General features: G+C 34.6%; 1 protein-coding gene across 13 annotated transcripts in view; it reads left to right on the top strand.

Moving 5' to 3' along the window:
- The window catches only part of LOC146406165 (uncharacterized), an 888,277-nt gene that overhangs the window by 335,807 nt on the left and 534,264 nt on the right, over window positions 1-18,206 (top strand). The window contains exon 8 of one of the 13 annotated variants that reach the window (XM_084963653.1): window positions 15,469-17,471. The exons of the other annotated variants lie outside the window; for them this stretch is intronic. Coding sequence (XP_084819779.1) covers window positions 15,469-15,629 — 161 coding nt within the window. The 3' untranslated portion in view covers window positions 15,630-17,471. Of the gene's footprint in view, window positions 1-15,468; window positions 17,472-18,206 lie in introns of those variants that run through there. 13 annotated transcript variants of the gene reach the window in all.

The raw sequence follows: 18,206 nt of genomic DNA on the forward strand, positions 1-18,206 counted from the left end.
TGAACATCATAAGGGTTCTGAAGCAAAACTGGCTGCATGGAACTGCAGACCAGGAACAGCCAGAGAAGCATAGTGACTGGACAAGGATATAGTCTCAATTACCCTGGTTAATATTTACCATTTGCTCTTCACTAAAGAGAAATTGAAAACTGCTCTCCTCTATTATACAACATTTGTAATATTCATATGTTTAGCACATTGCAATTTTTTGGTACAGGATATGGACTCAGTTATTCTAGCTACATTTTCTTGGTCATTTTTGAAAATATGTACTTAAATACCCTCCAAGGGTATTATATGAGGCATTTGTATGGTATTTATACAGATATAAATAATATAAGTATACCAAAATAAAAGAGAGAGAGATACAGAGATAAACTGATTACTTAACTGGGATATCCTCTTTGATTATTATAGTTAATTCAGCAAAGAAGTTGGGTGGCCAGAATAGTGGACAGAACCCAGTACCTTCTCTTTTGGGGTATGTTGCATTGAATATAGACAATAGAAGTTCTGGAGGGAAAGTAGAGTCCATGAGGAAGCCTTATTAGAAGATATGGATTTTTAAGGTACGTCTTGATATGAGTGTGTTTGGATTCTAAGACAGTCATCACTTTGTTACCAACAAGCTTTTTTTTTTTTTTTTTTTTTTTTTGGGTATTTTGACTTTTTAGGGCTATACCCATAGCATACGGAGGTTCCCAGGCTAGGGGTCGAAACAGAGCTGTGGCTGCCAGTCTACGCCATAGCCATAGCAATGTGGGATCCAAGCCATATCTGCAACCTACACCACAGCTTAAGGCAACACCGGATCCTTAACCCCCTGAGTGAGGCCAGGGATCAAACCTGCATTCTCGTAGATGCTTGTTAGATTAATTTCCACTGAGCCATGATGGGAACTCCCCAAGAGGTTTTCATTCACCGTAAGTGGTGCTGTTGGCTAAATGTATTTGGTATATATGTCTATTTTGCTTTGGTACTCACGTTAGCCGTGAAAATCTCAAAGATGCATAAAGTTGGAATCAGTAAGGAACAGTGTTAAGCTATAGGAAACAGATTTGGAGGGTCATTTGTCCCTTAGTAAAATTTAACCGTTATCTTTAACTCATTTCCTTTAATCTTCATAATTATAATGTACACAAGGGTACCATACCTTAAATGTAATTGAATGCACCTATTAGATATAGTGAAAAATCAGAAATCATCATCTTACATTGCAGAGCATTTTATGCTCATAATGGGCTTTTTAGTAATTTTTTATCATTAACCAAAAGCTAAAAATAATTCATGAAGCATCAATAGAATAAAATATTTTTTATTTGCAACTAACATAAACTTTAAGGATTTCCCATGTAACTTTTTAGAAAATATCAACCATTTTATCTTAGTCTGAAATTTTAGCATCAACTCTTAGATTCACAGAAATAAAAGAGTGGGACAAGGGTGGGACTTATATTTGCTTGCATTGATATATACCAGGGTACTTTAATTTTGCATATTTTAAAGCAAATCTCTCTTGGTAAGCTATTTCTAAATAGAGTCAGATGAAATGTTATAGTCTTTCTAGAACTAAAATACATAATTGATTAAAGTTTTCACAAAGTACAAATGCGCAGAATTCACACATCAAGAGTAAGAGGAAGATTACGGTTCAAAGGGGAGTGTGGCCTCTGGAGGAAGTGGAAGGTTTGTCATTCATTCTTTGTGCTTATAAACAAAATAGAAATGTAATTTTAAGACTCTTGAGAATGAGAGAAATCCAACAGAAAAGTGATATATCCATCAGTTTTCATCTAAGTTGCACTTGACCTAAAAAAACCTGTATTAAAAAATGATTACCCAGGATCTTCTTTTATTAGCTAGTGTGTCAGCATGTCGCAGTCAGTTATATACATTGTGCATATATGATAAGTATTCTTACTAATGAAAGTATTTAAGTTCAAGGGCTAACTTAATTTTAGAAACATATTTAGTTAAGACCCTTACAAAACTACATCCTTGATTTTTGTCACTGTCACACAGCTCTGCTCTCTGAGCCTAGTCTCCAAAAGCTATATTGTCTGAACTTTTTAAAGATTATAAGGTGGATGTTCCTCTAAAGGTTATTCATGATCAGTATTTTAAAATGGCACTTCGACTCTGGCACTGACTTAACTTGTCAGTTTTAGTTGTTGCTTATCATATGTTAAAGCAGATTAAAATAACAAAATAAGATTCTTGTACTATACCACAGTTTCTTTCTCATCTGTGGTCTTGCTATATTTATATTTATCTAATATAAAAGTATCTCATTATATTGCAATTATTTTTTTATTTAAGTATCTTCCTCACTGGTCTAAAAGATCCCGAAAGACAAAAATTGAATGGGATGGTACACATTCTAGTCTTTAAAATCTACAATGGCGTGGGACTGGGAAGATAAGGACCACCATTTTGCCGCTAAAACAAAGGATTTGTCTAAACTAAATCTCAGTGTATTTCTTAAAAATCCAAGTGCCGAGTCTGAAAATAGCCTTTTATTATGATAATACTTTAGACAAGAAAGATAGGTTCTTAAATTAATCATACCTCATTCATTTGATTTTTGTTTGCGTGTACTAATGCTGCATTTCTGTAAGGCATTCAAATTGAAGCAAATATTACTGTATTATTCCAGATTTGTAAGGTTTTACTATATAAATTCCCTTTAGGGTTAATTTAGAGATTATCCTCACCTTGTGTTTTTATTCTCCATATAGTTGTGGATTACAAATAATTTGTCATCTAGATTTTTGAAGAACTCATCAGTATCTGTTTACAGTTAATAATTTTCCAACTGTTCAATTATGTCATCATCTGATGATTTTTTTTTTTTTTTTTTTTGCTATTTCTTGGGCCGCTCCTGCAGCATATGGAGGTTCCCAGGCTAGGGGTCGAATTGGAGCTGTAGCCACCGGCCTACGCCAGAACCACAGCAACGTGGGATCCGAGCTGCGTCTGCAACCTACACCACAGCTCACGGCAACGCCGGATCGTTAACCCACTGAGCAAGGGCAGGGACCGAACCCGCAACCTCATGGTTCCTAGTCGGATTCGCTAACCACTGCGCCAGGACGGGAACTCCCATCTGATGATTTTTAATGTGATAGCAGTGATACCTGATTATTTAAACATCACAAGGGATCATTTAAAAACCATGAACAACTGTAAGAATGGTTATTTGGGAAATGGTGAAACCAATCTGAATTTATAGAAAAGAAGCTCTCGATATATTTTGGGAAAGAAAGGTAAAAATCATGGGAGGGGGTGGAAATGGACACAGAATAAGGCATTAATGAAACATTAGAAAGGCTCTTTCTGCATTAGAAGACCATAATCTTATGTGGTGTTTGGGAGTAAAATATTCAAAGTGTCATAAGAAGTACTTAATGGATTGTTGCCTTGGAACACTCCACAGGGTGTATTTTGTACTCTCCCTAGAATCGCTTTTCTCTCTATAGATATTTCAAGATGCTGAGGATTAAAAAAGCAGAACTGCTTCTGTTCATGTATGTTTATTAGAAACAGTTGGTTATGGAAATACCACTGGCTTGGATGATTCCAACTTGTCTAGTTTTTTCAGGTAATTAAACACAGATGAGAATTGATGACTGCTGGGATTTTCTGAACTTTTCCTAATACTTTTGCTAGTGGTGTGTAGATATGAGGGACCATTCTTACAGCCTATATACATACACAAACAGATAAAGTTCTTTTTGTTCCCAAACACTTTTGCGACTCAATTATCTTAGGGCAAATGAGTCTTCTGTCACTCCAAGTGTTCATCAACAACTTAATGGCTCAGTTTCAACTCAGACAGATACTGTGATATGGTTGCAGAATTCTTGCTTCAGGTTTGCCTTGATTTAATGTTCACTGGATAAACATTATCAACTTAGTTTTAGTCTCTCAAGCCATCAGTATAATGGGGAATGCACTTTTCATGAAGTAATCTCAAAAGTTCGGAGAACACTGTAAAGTCTTGATATCTAAGCTATCATGACCATCTGGGTGAGAGAGGAGATATATCAAACATAAGTGAAATTTCTGAAGAGCTAAGAAAAGGTTGTTTTTATTTTTTTTTTTTAGGATTCTTCTTGAAGGGCTGCTTAAATTGCAGTAATTGAGACGCGTATTAGAATCAGGATACTATCAGGATATTTATCAGTCCTAAACTATGTATATGTAACAATTCATCCTGTAGTCAGTGAGCTTAGGCAAGTGATGATTGTTTTAATCAAAATGTCATCTTGCTATTTTGAACTTTTTTTTTTTTGGTTTATTATGCCTTTTTTTTTATTTGTTTTTTTCTGTTTTTGCTTTTTGGGAACCCACTTGCAGCATATGGAGGTTCCCAGGCTAGGGATCAAATCAGAGCTGCAGCTGCCTGCCTAGACCATAGCTCACAGCAAAGCCGGATCCTTAACCCACTGAGCTAGGCCAGGGATTGAACCCTCATCTTCATGGATACTAGTCAGATTCATTTCCACTGTGCCACAATGGGAACTTCCTATTAAAACTATTTTTTAGGGAAGTTTTGGATTTACAGCAAAATTTAGGGGAAAACTTCTCCTACCCTCCCTGCCCTCACACAAGCAAGAGCCTTCCAAATTACCAACATCTCCTACCATAGTGGTACATTTATTTCAAATGATGAACTTATATTGACACATCAGAATAACCCAAAGTCTGCAATTGACATTATAATTCATTAATGTGTATAATACATGTATCTATCCTTATGGTATCACTACAGAATATTTTCACTGCCCTAAAAATCCTTTCAATTTATTCATCCCTCCCCCTCCCCAACTTCTGACAACCACTGATCTTTTTACCATGTGCCTAGTTTTTCTTTTTCCAGAATGTCTTATGGTTGAAATCATACAGTTTGTAGCCTTTTCTGATTGGTTTATTTTACTTAGTAATACATTCAAATTTCGTCTATATCTTCTCATGGCTAAATAGCTCATTTCTTTTTAGAGCTAAATAATATTCATCATATTCCATTGTCTAGATGTACCATAGTTTATTTAACAACTCACTTAACAATACATCTTGGATATTTCCATGTTTTGGCAATTATGAATAAAGGTGCTGTAACTGTCTATGTGCTGGTTTTTGTGTGGATATAAGTTAGGCAAGTACTAAGGAGTGTGATTCCTATGTCATATGGTGAGACTATATATAGTTTTGAAACCTTACAAAGTGGCTGTATCATTTTGCATTCCTACCAGCAATAGATGAGAGTTCCTGTCACTCCACATTCTCATCAGCAGTGGATGGTGTCAGTGTTCTGGATTTTGGCCATTCTAATAGGTATGTCATGGTATATCATTGTTGATTTAATTTATATTTCCCTGATGACATATGGTGTGGAGTATCTTTTCAGCTGTTTATTTGCCATCAGTATATCTTCTCTGTAGAGGAGTCAAAGTCTTTGGTCTTTTTTTTTTTTTTTTCAATTGGACAGTTTGTTTTCTTATTTTTAAGTATATTTGGATCTTTGTGTATTTTGGATAATAGTCCTTTATCAGATGTGTCTTTTATAAGTCTTTTCTCCTTATCTGTGACTTGTCATTTTCTTGACATTGTCTTTCATAAAGCAGAAATTTTAAAATTTTAATGAAGTCTGGAATATCAGTTGTTTCTTTCATGGCCCATGTTTTTGGTGTTATATCTGAAAAGTAATTGACATACCTGTAGTCATCTAGCTTTTCTCCTATGTTATCTTCTAGGAGTTTTATACACTTAGTCCTGCGATCCATTTAGAATTAGTTTTTGTGAAGGTATAAGGTATGTGCCCAGGTTCTTAATCTTTTTTGAGGGACAGGGGACATGGAGATGTCTGGCAGTTCAAGCACCATTTGTTAAAAAGGTTATCTTTGCTCCATTTCACATATTGCCTTTGCTCCTTTGTCAAAGACCATTTAACTTTATTTATTTATTTATTTTTTCCACTGTATGGCATGGAGGCCAAGTTACTCTTACATGTATACATTTTTTTTCTACCGTTTGTTCTGTTGCAGTATAAGTATCTGGCCATAGTTCTCAATGCTACTCAGCAGGATCTCATTGTAAATCCATTCCAAGTTGTATCTGATAACCCCAAGCTCCCGATCCCTCCCACTCACTCTCTCTCCCCCTGGTAGCCACAAGTCTATTCTCCAAGCCCATGATTTTCTTTTCTGTGGAAATGTTCATTTGTGCTGTATAGCTGTATATTAGATTCCAATTATAAATGATATTATATGGTATTTGTCTTTGTCTTTCTGACTTATTTCAACTCTATTTATATGAATCCATTTCTGGGCTCTCTGTTCTCATCCATTGAGCTATTTGTCTCTTCTTTCCCTAACATCACACTGTCTTGACTACTGTAGCTTTGTAGTAAGCCTTGAAGTCAGGTAATATCAATCTTTCAATTTAGTTCTGTCCTTCAGTGTCATGTTGACTGTTCTGGGCTGTTTGCCTCCTTGTAGAGACTGTAGAATCAGATTTGTTAATATCCAAAAAATAACTTGTGAAATTTTTTTACTGGAATTACATCAAGTCTATTGATCAAATTGAGAATAACTGATATCTTGACAATTCTGAGTCTTCCATGAACACGAAATATCTCTCTATTTATTTATTTATTTATTTGATTTCATTCATGAGAGTTCTGAAGTTTTCCTCATTTAGGTCTTGTACATATTTTTCTAGATTTAAAACCAAGCACTTTATTTTGGGGGTGCTAATGTAAGTAGTATTGTGTTTTAAATTTCAAGTTCTACCCGTTCATTGCTATGATATTGGAAAGTGGTTGATTTTGTATATTAGTCTTCTGCAATCTACCTGTAATAGAGTTTAAAAATATAGGTTCATTGATTATAACAAAGGTACCACTCTGGTGCAGGATGCTGACACTAGAGGAAGCTGTGTGTGTAGGTACAAGGGGTATATGAGGAATATCTGCACCTTATGTTCAATTTTGGTATGAACCTAAAATTGTTCTAAAAATACAATCTAAGAAAGAAAAAAAATCTACTTTGTGAAGTATTATTTTTAGGAGACCAATTTGCTGGTGAAGGGTATATTCAACATAGGCATTGTCAATTAGAGAAAAATCAAGTTGCGTTTTCCCAATTGAAAGACTCATGGCATTATATTGTATCAGAATACAGTTATAAAAACAGTTGTGGCTATCAGGAGTTAGCTTACTGAACATGTGTTGAATTCCCTAAAATATTGACATTTAAATCTTGCTCTTGGTGTTCCTGCCATGGCTCAGCGATTAATGAACCCTACTAGTATCCATGAGGATGTGTGTTCAATTCCTGGCCTCACTCAGTGGATTAAGGATTCAGCATTGCCATGAGCTGTGGTGTAGGTCGCAGACAAGCCTTGGCTCCCATGTGGCTGTGGTGTAGGCCTGCGGCTACAGCTCAGATTCAACCCCTAGCCTGGAACCCGCCATATGCCATGGGTGTGGCCCCAAAAAGACAAAAAAAAAAAAATCTTGCTCTTCTTTTGTATTTATTTACATTATCACTTTAGACCACAATTATAGATGGTTAGTATTTCTCCAGAAACAAAGCTTTTGCTGACAAAGTTGGTCTAGACCTGAATGGTTCTAGATAAGTGTTACTATTGAGATCTTACAGCAGTGACTTGCCAGAGGTGATAGTGGTGTTTCCTCAAGTCCTGTCTGATGTTGGTTGAAGTATACATACCTGGAATAGGCCCCGATCAGCCAGAAACCAAGTGGGGAAGAGAGGAGTTGCCAACAAGCTACTAGAGGAGAAGAGAAGAGGGTTCCACCAACAATATGATATCTCCTACCTGTACCCTTATTTTTGTCATATAAATTGAAGAGGATCTGTACATTGACTATACCTCATTCCATCTACAATACTACTTCTGATGATAAAATGTCCATTGGAAAGTACCATAATACTATTCTATCTGAGGTCAGAGCAGACAAAAATGATAAAATCTTTTTCCTAGAAAGATGAAATATATTATCATGATAAAGGTTTTTGAAATAATTGAACACTTCTTTAGCATAGATTATTTTAACTGTTTTTATATTTTACATATTAAGGCACCTGAATACACACGAACTAGTGTCTCTAAGTTTAGGATCCTAGCAGTCTAAGAGCATACTGCTTTCATAGACCATAATACTATCTTTGCATATGTTCATCCACAGACTATAATATGAGAGACCAATTGAATTGTTTGCCACTCTTGTGAAATAAGAGGGAGCATTTAAAGGATATTAAATTTCTCTTGTGAATTTTATCCTTACAGATATTCATGGTTATATTTTTCACTATTTCCAAAACACATAAAGGCCACAACAAACCACTAAAACAAAAAATTTGAGTGAGATGTTAATTAATTGTTAAAAACTGGAAATCATCACATCCCTTATTGGCTGAGTCACCGATAGCTAAAATATGAATTATTTCAACATGATATTCATTGAGTTAACGAAATAATTTTATATACAATATAGTTGTTCTTTCATTCTAGTAATAAACTTGATTACTTTTTTTTCCTCAAGGTAGAATTCAAAGGCTATTTTTTTTTTTCATTCTAAGGAAATCAGAAACCTTGATATTGGTCTCATTGTCCTTTAACTATATCAGTCTTGCTGGCAGCTGGCACTAGGTTCCCTCTGACATGTTGAGGGCAAACCATTAGAAAATTACAAAAAGAAATAAATATACAGCTAAATCAATTAGGAAATATAATAAAGAGGACTTTACTGGCACTTAACTGTACTTATTCTAAAACTTTTATAATTATACAGAACTTTTGTTAAGTATTGCCTTTTGTTAAAGGCATTGTCATGATCCTTTGCCCAACATAGCTCTAAGACAAAGTTGGATTTCTCTACAGCCCTTTTTCCATAATGTTACTCTTTTTTTGATCTATCTCAAATTGTTTTATTAATTTCTTCTGCAAAGATTCTGAGTCTTAAATCCTGTTGTAGCTTGGTGACCCACTTCTTTATTTATAGAAATAACTTCTGGTTTTAGTAAAAGCCAAATTTGCTGAGAATGGTGGGGAATCCTCGAGTATTTCTCCCATAGTTTAATTAGCTCTGCCAATTTTTTTCTGCTTTGGCTTCCACACCAAAGTGTCCTCTCTAGCAGGAGAAGACAGCATGGAAAAACTGCTTCCAAAATAACATGAGATCTAAAGGTCAATATAAAGTGTCTTCTGAAGGGTGACTTCTATCAATAAATGAAGTAATATTACTGAGATTGATTGAATTATTGTATGTTCAGGACCCAATGTGAACTGAGTTTGGCTTTTCCAGACTGGGAGCAAGAGATCTGATCCAAATTCTCTGTAGTCAGTGGGTCTGTCCTCGTTCCATGCTCTTCTCCCCAGCTGCTTGTTCAGTGCCCACTTTTGCAGCCCCTGGGCCAATCTTATTCAGAATCAGAGAAGAATAAAACTCTTTTTGAGGGAGTCAGAGCAACAGTTGAGCCAAGAGTTGACCAACAGGAAGTCCTGCATCAGCTAATACTTTTTTCTCTTGTCCTGCTTTCCCCCAAAGTAGAAAAACTCTCGGCTCATAGATACAAGCTTAATTTCTAGTCCCAGCTACCTATCTGACCTCTTGATTCAGCATTCATCAGCCTCTCATCCCCTTACTTGGCTTTCTTTCCTGCCTTGCCCTGACCTCAGTGCTTATCTGGATTCTTCATCAGAATGGGGAGCTTTCTGTTGGCCTTCAGTATAATACTGATTTCTATTATTAGCTCCTCTACAGTATTTCTTGGTTTTTGGCTCTTTAATATGTGTTTACTGTTTAAAGATCCTGATGCCAAAAGAGAAAAGGAAATCTTACTCATAATCTTGATTGAAAGCTAAAACAATATTATTCACGCAGGTTGAGATGCAAGGAAAATAAACATTTCTGGGTTAGGTGTTTTATTTTTTCACTAATTAGAAACAAGCTCATTTAGAAAGATAATTGTCTTTCTGTCTTGGGATTCTATTATAATGAATGACTGCCTAAGTGCTAATATAAGAGAAATAGACCCTGAGGGGTGGCAGTTGTGAGGATGGATATTAGCTGATCCTGAGTCAGCAGTAAAGCATAATTTTTAAAAGTAAACATAGTATTAGAAATTCCAAAAAAAAAAGTTATTGCAGTTTGAGATTATGAGGTAATCTTCCTATTAAAACCTGAATGTTTATGCTCAGTAGAACACAATGCAGAGTTCTGTACTTCTTTTCTGGAAAAGGTGAGAGGAAAATTAAAAGAGTAATTAAAAAAAAAAGGTAGGAAAAAATTAAATTTTCAGAATAAAAAAAAATTGTTCTCAGAGACAAGGATTGGTTGAATCAGTAGCTTAGTTACTCTAAAACGTATTGGGAACTTATGAGGTACTGGGCACATGATGAAAGGCAGCACTAAGTAAGAACTAATCCAGCTCTCAAAAGTGTCATGATTTAGCAAATTGTCAAATGAATTTATAAGGAGAGAAAACCCTCTTGCACTGATAATGGTGATTGGGTTGTCATTTTCCCACTAGTAACAAAATAATTCCAAGGAAACCTCTAAGTATCTAGATGAGAAAGGAGAGACGTATAACTGGATGGATTCTTAGATGTTAAAATGGCAGAACAGGATATTGGGGCCTTTCTTCTTTGGAGGTGAAGTTTAACATAATCAATTATTATTTTTCTTGTGAGGCTTTGATATGACCTTATCTGGAAAAAGTAGGCAATATGAGAAATTTGGTATATTGCTACAACCCTGTGGCATTTTGCTTCCATTTATTGGGCAGAGAATCACACCACATTTGTTGCGCTCTAAGGTATGGGTGATTTTGTGTAACAGTACTATTTTATCTTAAAAACAAATTAGTTAACAGAAGCCAATGATCCACAATAATTTGTTTTGGATTGAGACGCAAGAAAGCACATGGGACTTGGCATCAGAAGACAAAGATTCTTCTTCCAGGAATAATACAATTGTGTGTTGCTTTTGGCATGACATTTAATCTCCTCCTTTACATCTTCTTTCAGATATAAAATCTGGGGGCAATCTATAAGATCTTTTCCAATTATATAATTGTGAATTTTGTGATCACTTTTATGTTGGTATTTGAAGACAAAAGATAGTCTTTGTCACTGTGCTTGTTTTTCAATTTTTCAGTTTTCTTTAAAATAGTTAAATAATTTTGGGGGTTATAGAACAGCTGAATATAAAATGAGATGAAATTACAAACTTCTAACTTAATATCAAATATCCCTTCCTCCAGCTGTTTCTATGTACAGGATTTTTTTTTTTTCTGACTGCTAAGAGTACAATAGCAAGTATATGCTAGCACAATATAGAGTTTTTAGGCACAATTAATTTTGCATAAGAAATGAAGTTGTATAAATTATTTTTCATTATATAAATATGTTTATATGTCCATTAGTTTTTATCTCTTAGAGAATGAGAGAGAGAGTTATTTCTCATCTGGCAGATTGTAGTAAGTCTGCCAGCCTACTTGACACATATGAACCACAGTTTGTGATAAGTCATTTTCAGTTAATTGCTAATTTACCTCTAAATTATTTAGTAGTTTTGATTTTGTAACACCTAGAGGCAATCATCTGCACTAGAAACTAATGGTGTGGAAAAACTTCGATTTTAGTAAGTCATTTGTTCTTAGAAGTTCAGTAATAAAAATTTTATATAAATTTTAGGGAAGAGGGAAATATTTAAGAAGTACTTAGAAGGAGATCCTGTCGTGGTTCAGTGGAAATGAATCTGACCAGCATCCATGGGGACGCAGGTTTGATCCCTGGCCTTGCTCAGTGGGTTAAGGATCTGGTGTTGCCATGAGCTGTGGTGTAGGTTGCAGATGCAGCTCGGATTTGGCATTGCTGTGGCTGTGGTGTAGGCCAGTAGCTACAACTCTGATTCAACCCCTAGCCTGTGAACCTCCATAGGCCATGCATGTGGCCCTAAAAATTAAAAAAAAAAGTACTTAGGAAATCTGAGTATAGAATTTGCTGAATGCAAATTCTGGAAGAAACTTGTTTGGGCTTTATCTCTAAGTTTTCTACCAATTAATGGAAACAGTATTTGAAAAAAGGGAGACAAAAACCCAGGAGAGTTATTAGAAAACTAGAAAAATTGGCATATACACAATTTAAGTGAAATAAATGCTATAATCAACTGCCTCCTAGTAAGCTTAGTATAGATTTTTTAAGAATGACCTTTATAGAGATAGAGATTAACTTCCAGATAAAATTATGGGGTCCAAATTTGTAACTTACTATGTGTATCTATTATAAGAGCGAATAATAAGGGTGCATACTATGTGGCAGGCTCTGTACTTATTACTTTATAAGTAAACTCATTTAAACCTCACACAAACTTGTGAAGTAGATACTATTACTTTCCTCATTTAATAGAAGAAGAAATTGAGGCATAGAGAGGCCATTTGCCAGAGCTCACAATCCTACCTTCAGTCAACTTTATGCTTGTATGCAGTATGCAAATATGCAACCATTAGGAAAATCATGCTAAATCTTAATGATCTATAAATGTGCCGTGGATCAAAACACTTAGAGCAAGTGTGAAAATAATACATTACTGGAAGAAAAAAGAATTATAACCTAATGCTTTGTCTAAGAGCAAACACTGCAAAATTGGAGGTGTGTGGTCAGTCTTCTAAAAATGTTTACTTTTATCTCCTTGTATTGTTCCTGAGTGGTTTAATTCACAGCTTGGTTTAGAGAGTCAAGTAAGATAACGGACATGGGATCATATCACCTCTGTTTACTCCCTACATAACACTGTCTTATATACCTAGAACAATTTTTAAAATATTGTATTTTTGCATGCCCCTCACATGTCCCTAATGTTATAAATTCATTATAATCTATTTGCAGATATTCTTCTCATCCAAAGTTCATATTAATTCATTGATTCAACTACTAAGTGTTTATTGAACTACTGTCATTATCAGATGCTCTTAGATAAATAAGAGTAAAATCATGAACAAAATCCAGTGACCATCTTTAGGAGACATGTTTAAGTAACTAGGTATTTATCATCTAATATTAACATATATCAGAAAGAAAAGAGAGTTAACTAAGTTTTGTAAGCAGGAAAATGAGATGCATTTTAGAAAAAATTACTCTTTCCACAATATGGAGGATGAATTGTGCTGGAGGCAGTGATGGAGATACAGAAGCCAAGGGGTGGACTGTTTTAGTTAATTATAGGAGCAAAGTATTGGTGACTATGACAAGACCAATGGCAGAGGGGATACATACGTTTTTTAGAACTTCATGAGACCCCTAACCATTAGGATTTGAAAAGCAACTGATATAGCGGAAAAAAATATTTTCCTGTTTTATGGGATGGGCAAATGGTAGAGTGACAGAGGTCAGAATTTTCCTACTACAGTTTTTTGCATTTTGAGTTCGAGGTAATTGTGGGACATCCAAGCATACAAGTTTATAATATATATTGGTTCTTATGAAACAATGAAAGGAGAGGGGTCAGAGTAAAAGGATACAATGACCTTCTGTATACAATACAATGCTAGGACACTAAGAAATACCAGCCTATAAGAAATTGGCGAAAAAGCCCTCAAAGTAAATTGAAGAGCATCCAAAGAAAGTGAAAAAAAAAAAAAATAGGTGATACCAATGTGATGCCAAGGGCCACAACCAACCAAGAAATTACTCAATAGAAATTAAAGTACATACTGGAATTTGAGGTTCAAACTGAAATAATAATGACTAAATGCAGCCTTTTCCTTCTTTGGCCAAAGTTTTCAAAGTAAAATATTTAACACATGAAAAAATGGACAGATAGTACTTCTAAGTAGTCATTTGGCTTAAGTAAAAGAGTCACTGGAACATATTTTCTGTGAATAAAATTAGTAAGAACCACAAGGTAGGGTAAGTCAGTGAAGTATATTATCAGCTGTTAATAGGAACAACCCAAGAGATTGAGAGCAGCCCAAGTACAACCAGATTCTCATGAGAGTGTAAACTCAGTGAGGCCCAGTTGGATTCCATGTACTCCTAAGAAAGTCTCTATCTAGATAATCATTTTATTTCTCTTCTGAAGAAGGAATCTGTTAAAAAAATAAGTAGGATGGCCAGACCTACATGGAATAATATATTAAATAATCTTTGTATACATTGCATTATTTCTCAATGCAATCCCAGTGAAGAAGCTCTTCTGCCCTTCAAATGTGGAGAGACCTGTTTGCTAGGTAATTTTGCTTCTTGTTTGATAAGTTGACATTCTGATTTTCATACATGTATTGTCATGACCTCAGTTGATGAAAATCTGCCCTCCTTAGGAGACAGGCCTGCTCACGTAAACAAAAGCACTTGCCATTAGAGCCAGATTCTGGACTAATATGCATCTCTTAGAGGAAAGCCTTCCTATAAGGGATCATATCTTGATGGCCAGCAAGCCAGCTTTTCTCTGGTGACCCACAACTTTGGTGTGCACTTTTCAAGGCTACAAGATGTTATCAAATTGTTATGTTCTGTCTTTGATTGGAAAATTATTTTACTAAGCAAACAGCATTGCTATGAATCATTAAATAGCACAGACTGTTCATTTTACTCAAATTTGGAGTAATAAGTACTATTTTTTCATTAAAATCATGGAAAAGATTTTTTTCAGCTTAAAACAGTCTTGGAGTTAGATAGTCTGTACTGATTTTAAAATATGTTCTACCTAGGAACTAATAGGTGGTTCTATCTATCTATCTATTTATCTATCTATATCTATCTGCTTAATTTCCTTCCTCCCTCTCTCCCTCCCCTCTTCTTTCTTCCTTTCCTTCCTTCTCTCTTCCCTCTCCTTGCCCCCTTTCTTTCTTTCTCATGTCCACCAACTCTTAACACTGACAATTCACCCTGAGTGTTTGAGCCATCTGTTACAAGAGGGGTTGTAAAGGGTTATGAAGACAATTAGAAACAAAAACAAACCTGTCACTCTGACTACAAATGTACTGTAATATCTCAAGCTCTGCTAAAGTTGGGGTAGGGGAGATGACTTTTGAAAGAAAGCCAGTATGTGCCCAACAGTAGTTAACATCCTTCACAGTAGAACACAATTCCTTATAAGCATCCTCCTTGCCATCTCTCCAGCTGAGTTTTGTAACTGGAATACACGGAAAGCTTTTGCATACCACAGTATTTCAACATGACCCTTAAAATTAAATTCAGGCTCCAAACACCTTCCATTTAAACATTTTCCTGTTTCCCCTGATGACAAACTTTGTCTTAAATCATATTCAAGTGTTATTGAAGAACCTAAGTTGGCTAAGCTTACCAGGGTCCCTTGATCTTGAGAAATTACTTTGGGGTCATTTTTGAATAAGAAAGCATGTATCTTGTGACATTCATGTCAAATGGGTCTGCTAGAACTTTATTTAAAAAATAAATCATTTGTCTTTTCTCTTACAGTTATTCCGCTGGCCTCTCTGAAACCTCCCCCTTTAACATACTTGTATTTACATTGTTCAGATGATATCCTGAAGGATAACTTAATCAAATATAGCAGAAAATTTCCTTTATTTACACAAAGACATGAAAGTGTGCCCTCATCCCTGCTCCTGATGTATTAAACTTTCAGTACAATGAAACATTAGAATTTATGTGGATAGACTGCCATATAAGAAGTGTGTATTTCAAATTCCAGTTCTTTTGGTCATATGAACGTATATGAATGTTGCATTCCTTGATTTCCTGTTTGGTAACTTTAAAGATATCTTGAGAATGTATGTAAGGAATTATCTGAGATGTGCAATGTAAGATGAAATTTAGATGACCCTAACTTTTTAATTTATTCTTTTTGTAAATGGAGCTGCTAGGGTGCCTTTAATGGAAAAAGACCTGTGAATCTAAAACAATATTAAATGCATTTGTATCACATGTTTGCAACCACACAATAACCATGTAAAATACCTAATTAAAAAGGTAATTAGAAAAAGGCTTCCTGTAATAAACATACAGTATCCTGTAAAAGCATCAGACTTTTCCCTTAATTTTATTATGTAGATGTTATGATATTTATAAGTTAACTAATAATAGAAATTTTTTGATTTGCTTTGGATAAATCTATATTTCTCAAAGGCATTCTTAGTAAAGCACCATTATTACTTTATTAAATACAAATTTTGCCTACTTGAGCTTAACAAACAAATCTAATGGTATGAAAGAATTTAATTTCAGAGCTGAATGATAATTTGTTAGGCACTGTTAATTCACATAATTCAAAGTTAATTATGTTTGCAATATTAGTGTGGTGATTTTGTTTTGTTTAGCTCTAGCTTTTATAAAATTTTATACTCTGATTAAGCAAACCCAATTGACAAATATATATGACAAATTGTAATATTTACAGGATATATTTTGTGTTCCTGTGTATATCTAATCAGTTCATATTTTAATCTAATTCAATCACACTTGGTGGAATGTATCCACTTCTTGAAGACTCTCATGTTTTGATTTTCAAGACATATTGATTTTTCTTTGGTTACTACTAAAGCTAAAATTCTCAAGCATTATTTGTTATTGTGGTTTTTCTTCATTATATGAAAGTTTTGTATTTTACCTTTTCCCCTGAAGCTCTACTGGAGCTGCAAAAAAAAGTATAATAAATCACACTTATAAAGAACATTAAAATTATCTTCCCCAAATGTGAACTTATGGTTCATCTCTCCCATAGCAATATCTTTCCCAGTCAAGTTTTAAACAGTAATGGAAACTATTATTTTTGGTATGCTGTAAACAGACATCAGAGAAACCATTTCAGCTTTCAGAGAACATGGAGGAAAGCATGTCATATCTATTATTTTTTCAAAGATGACCCTATGACAAGAGTTTAAAAATGTATTGACTTACCACTGTATCTTAAATGAGTCAAGCCACCATAAGACGAGTTAAATATGAGAAGCAAACAAAATTAAAAGAACACATCCTAGAGAGTAGGGTTATCCCTACTGAGGGATAAAATTTTTTCATGTTATTATCTTGACCTTTAGTGGAATTCAGAGAATGGGTTAGAAATTTCAAATTAATTCGTCAGTATTTTTGTTCAGCCTGAGCATCATTTATTCCTATGAACTGAATTGTCAATTTGGATCATTAAAATTTCTTTCCAATTATTACACTTCCTCCAGATGCCTTCCTGTCCCATTTAAAAGCTCCCATAGTTAACAAGTTTTAAAATAGTACTTTTAGCTGAAAAATTAAACTGGTAATTTTTACTTAAACTAGCCTGTCAACAGAATGGAACAAAATGTATAGGGTTATATACTTTCTTTACAAACTGTGAACTGACTATAAGTTATTTTTAAAATTAATGTTTATTAAAAATTTATTAAACTTGTTTTATTTAGGGTTTATTTTATGAAATCAAACCAGTTTAATAAAAGAAACACTACAAGGTTGGTTTTTTTTTTAAATCTTGTATTTTCATTTATTAAGACTTGGCTGCTTTTCATTGTCTTCTGACCTTGCAGGTTTTAACTGCATCCTTTTACGTCAAATAATTTTGAAGGTAGAAGAGAGATGGTCTAAGTAATCTCTGGCAATTGGAAAGTTTCTGCATAGGAACAAGGTCATTGTGTTTCCTAGATTCTGTAGAGCCACTGGTTGTAGACAGTGGTCAGGCTCTTCCTGACTTTGACAATTTATTTCTTTTCCCTTAGTTGGATTAGTTATGAACCATCATGCCTCACTGCTTATATAGAGCATCCAGAGACACAGGTGTTTGGATAACAAAGCTATATTCTTGGACTTCTCTTTTTTACTGATGAGTCTTAGGTCTTGCTGTGGTGTGCATGCTGGGAGGGCCTAATTTTCTTCTCTGAAAGGGTAAACTTTGGTTCGAGCTCAAATGTTATGGCTTATAAAATACCACAACTCTCCTAGTAGGTATACTCTGCAGTTGAAATTGTCCTTTTGAATTGATATGAAGGTTTGGTTAGGGATTTAAAATTTAAATCCAAGAATATCTGCTAGCCAGAAAGGAGATTGAAGCAATAGAGTATTAAAAATTCAAGTATAAATTAATGGAAGAAACTTATTTCAGGTAAAAAGGAATGAATTATAGAATAAGAGATATGGAATGGACTTATTATTTAATTCCATTTACACTTTTATAGATGAGGAAACCGGTACCCCAAGAGATGATAGGG

The sequence above is a fragment of the Sus scrofa genome, chromosome 1 (assembly GCF_054392235.1).
Source record: "Sus scrofa isolate SSC_HxYL_T2T_F1_AM1 chromosome 1, Sscrofa_HxYL_maternal_Yorkshire_Landrace_v2.0, whole genome shotgun sequence".
Classification (NCBI taxonomy): domain Eukaryota; kingdom Metazoa; phylum Chordata; class Mammalia; order Artiodactyla; family Suidae; genus Sus; species Sus scrofa.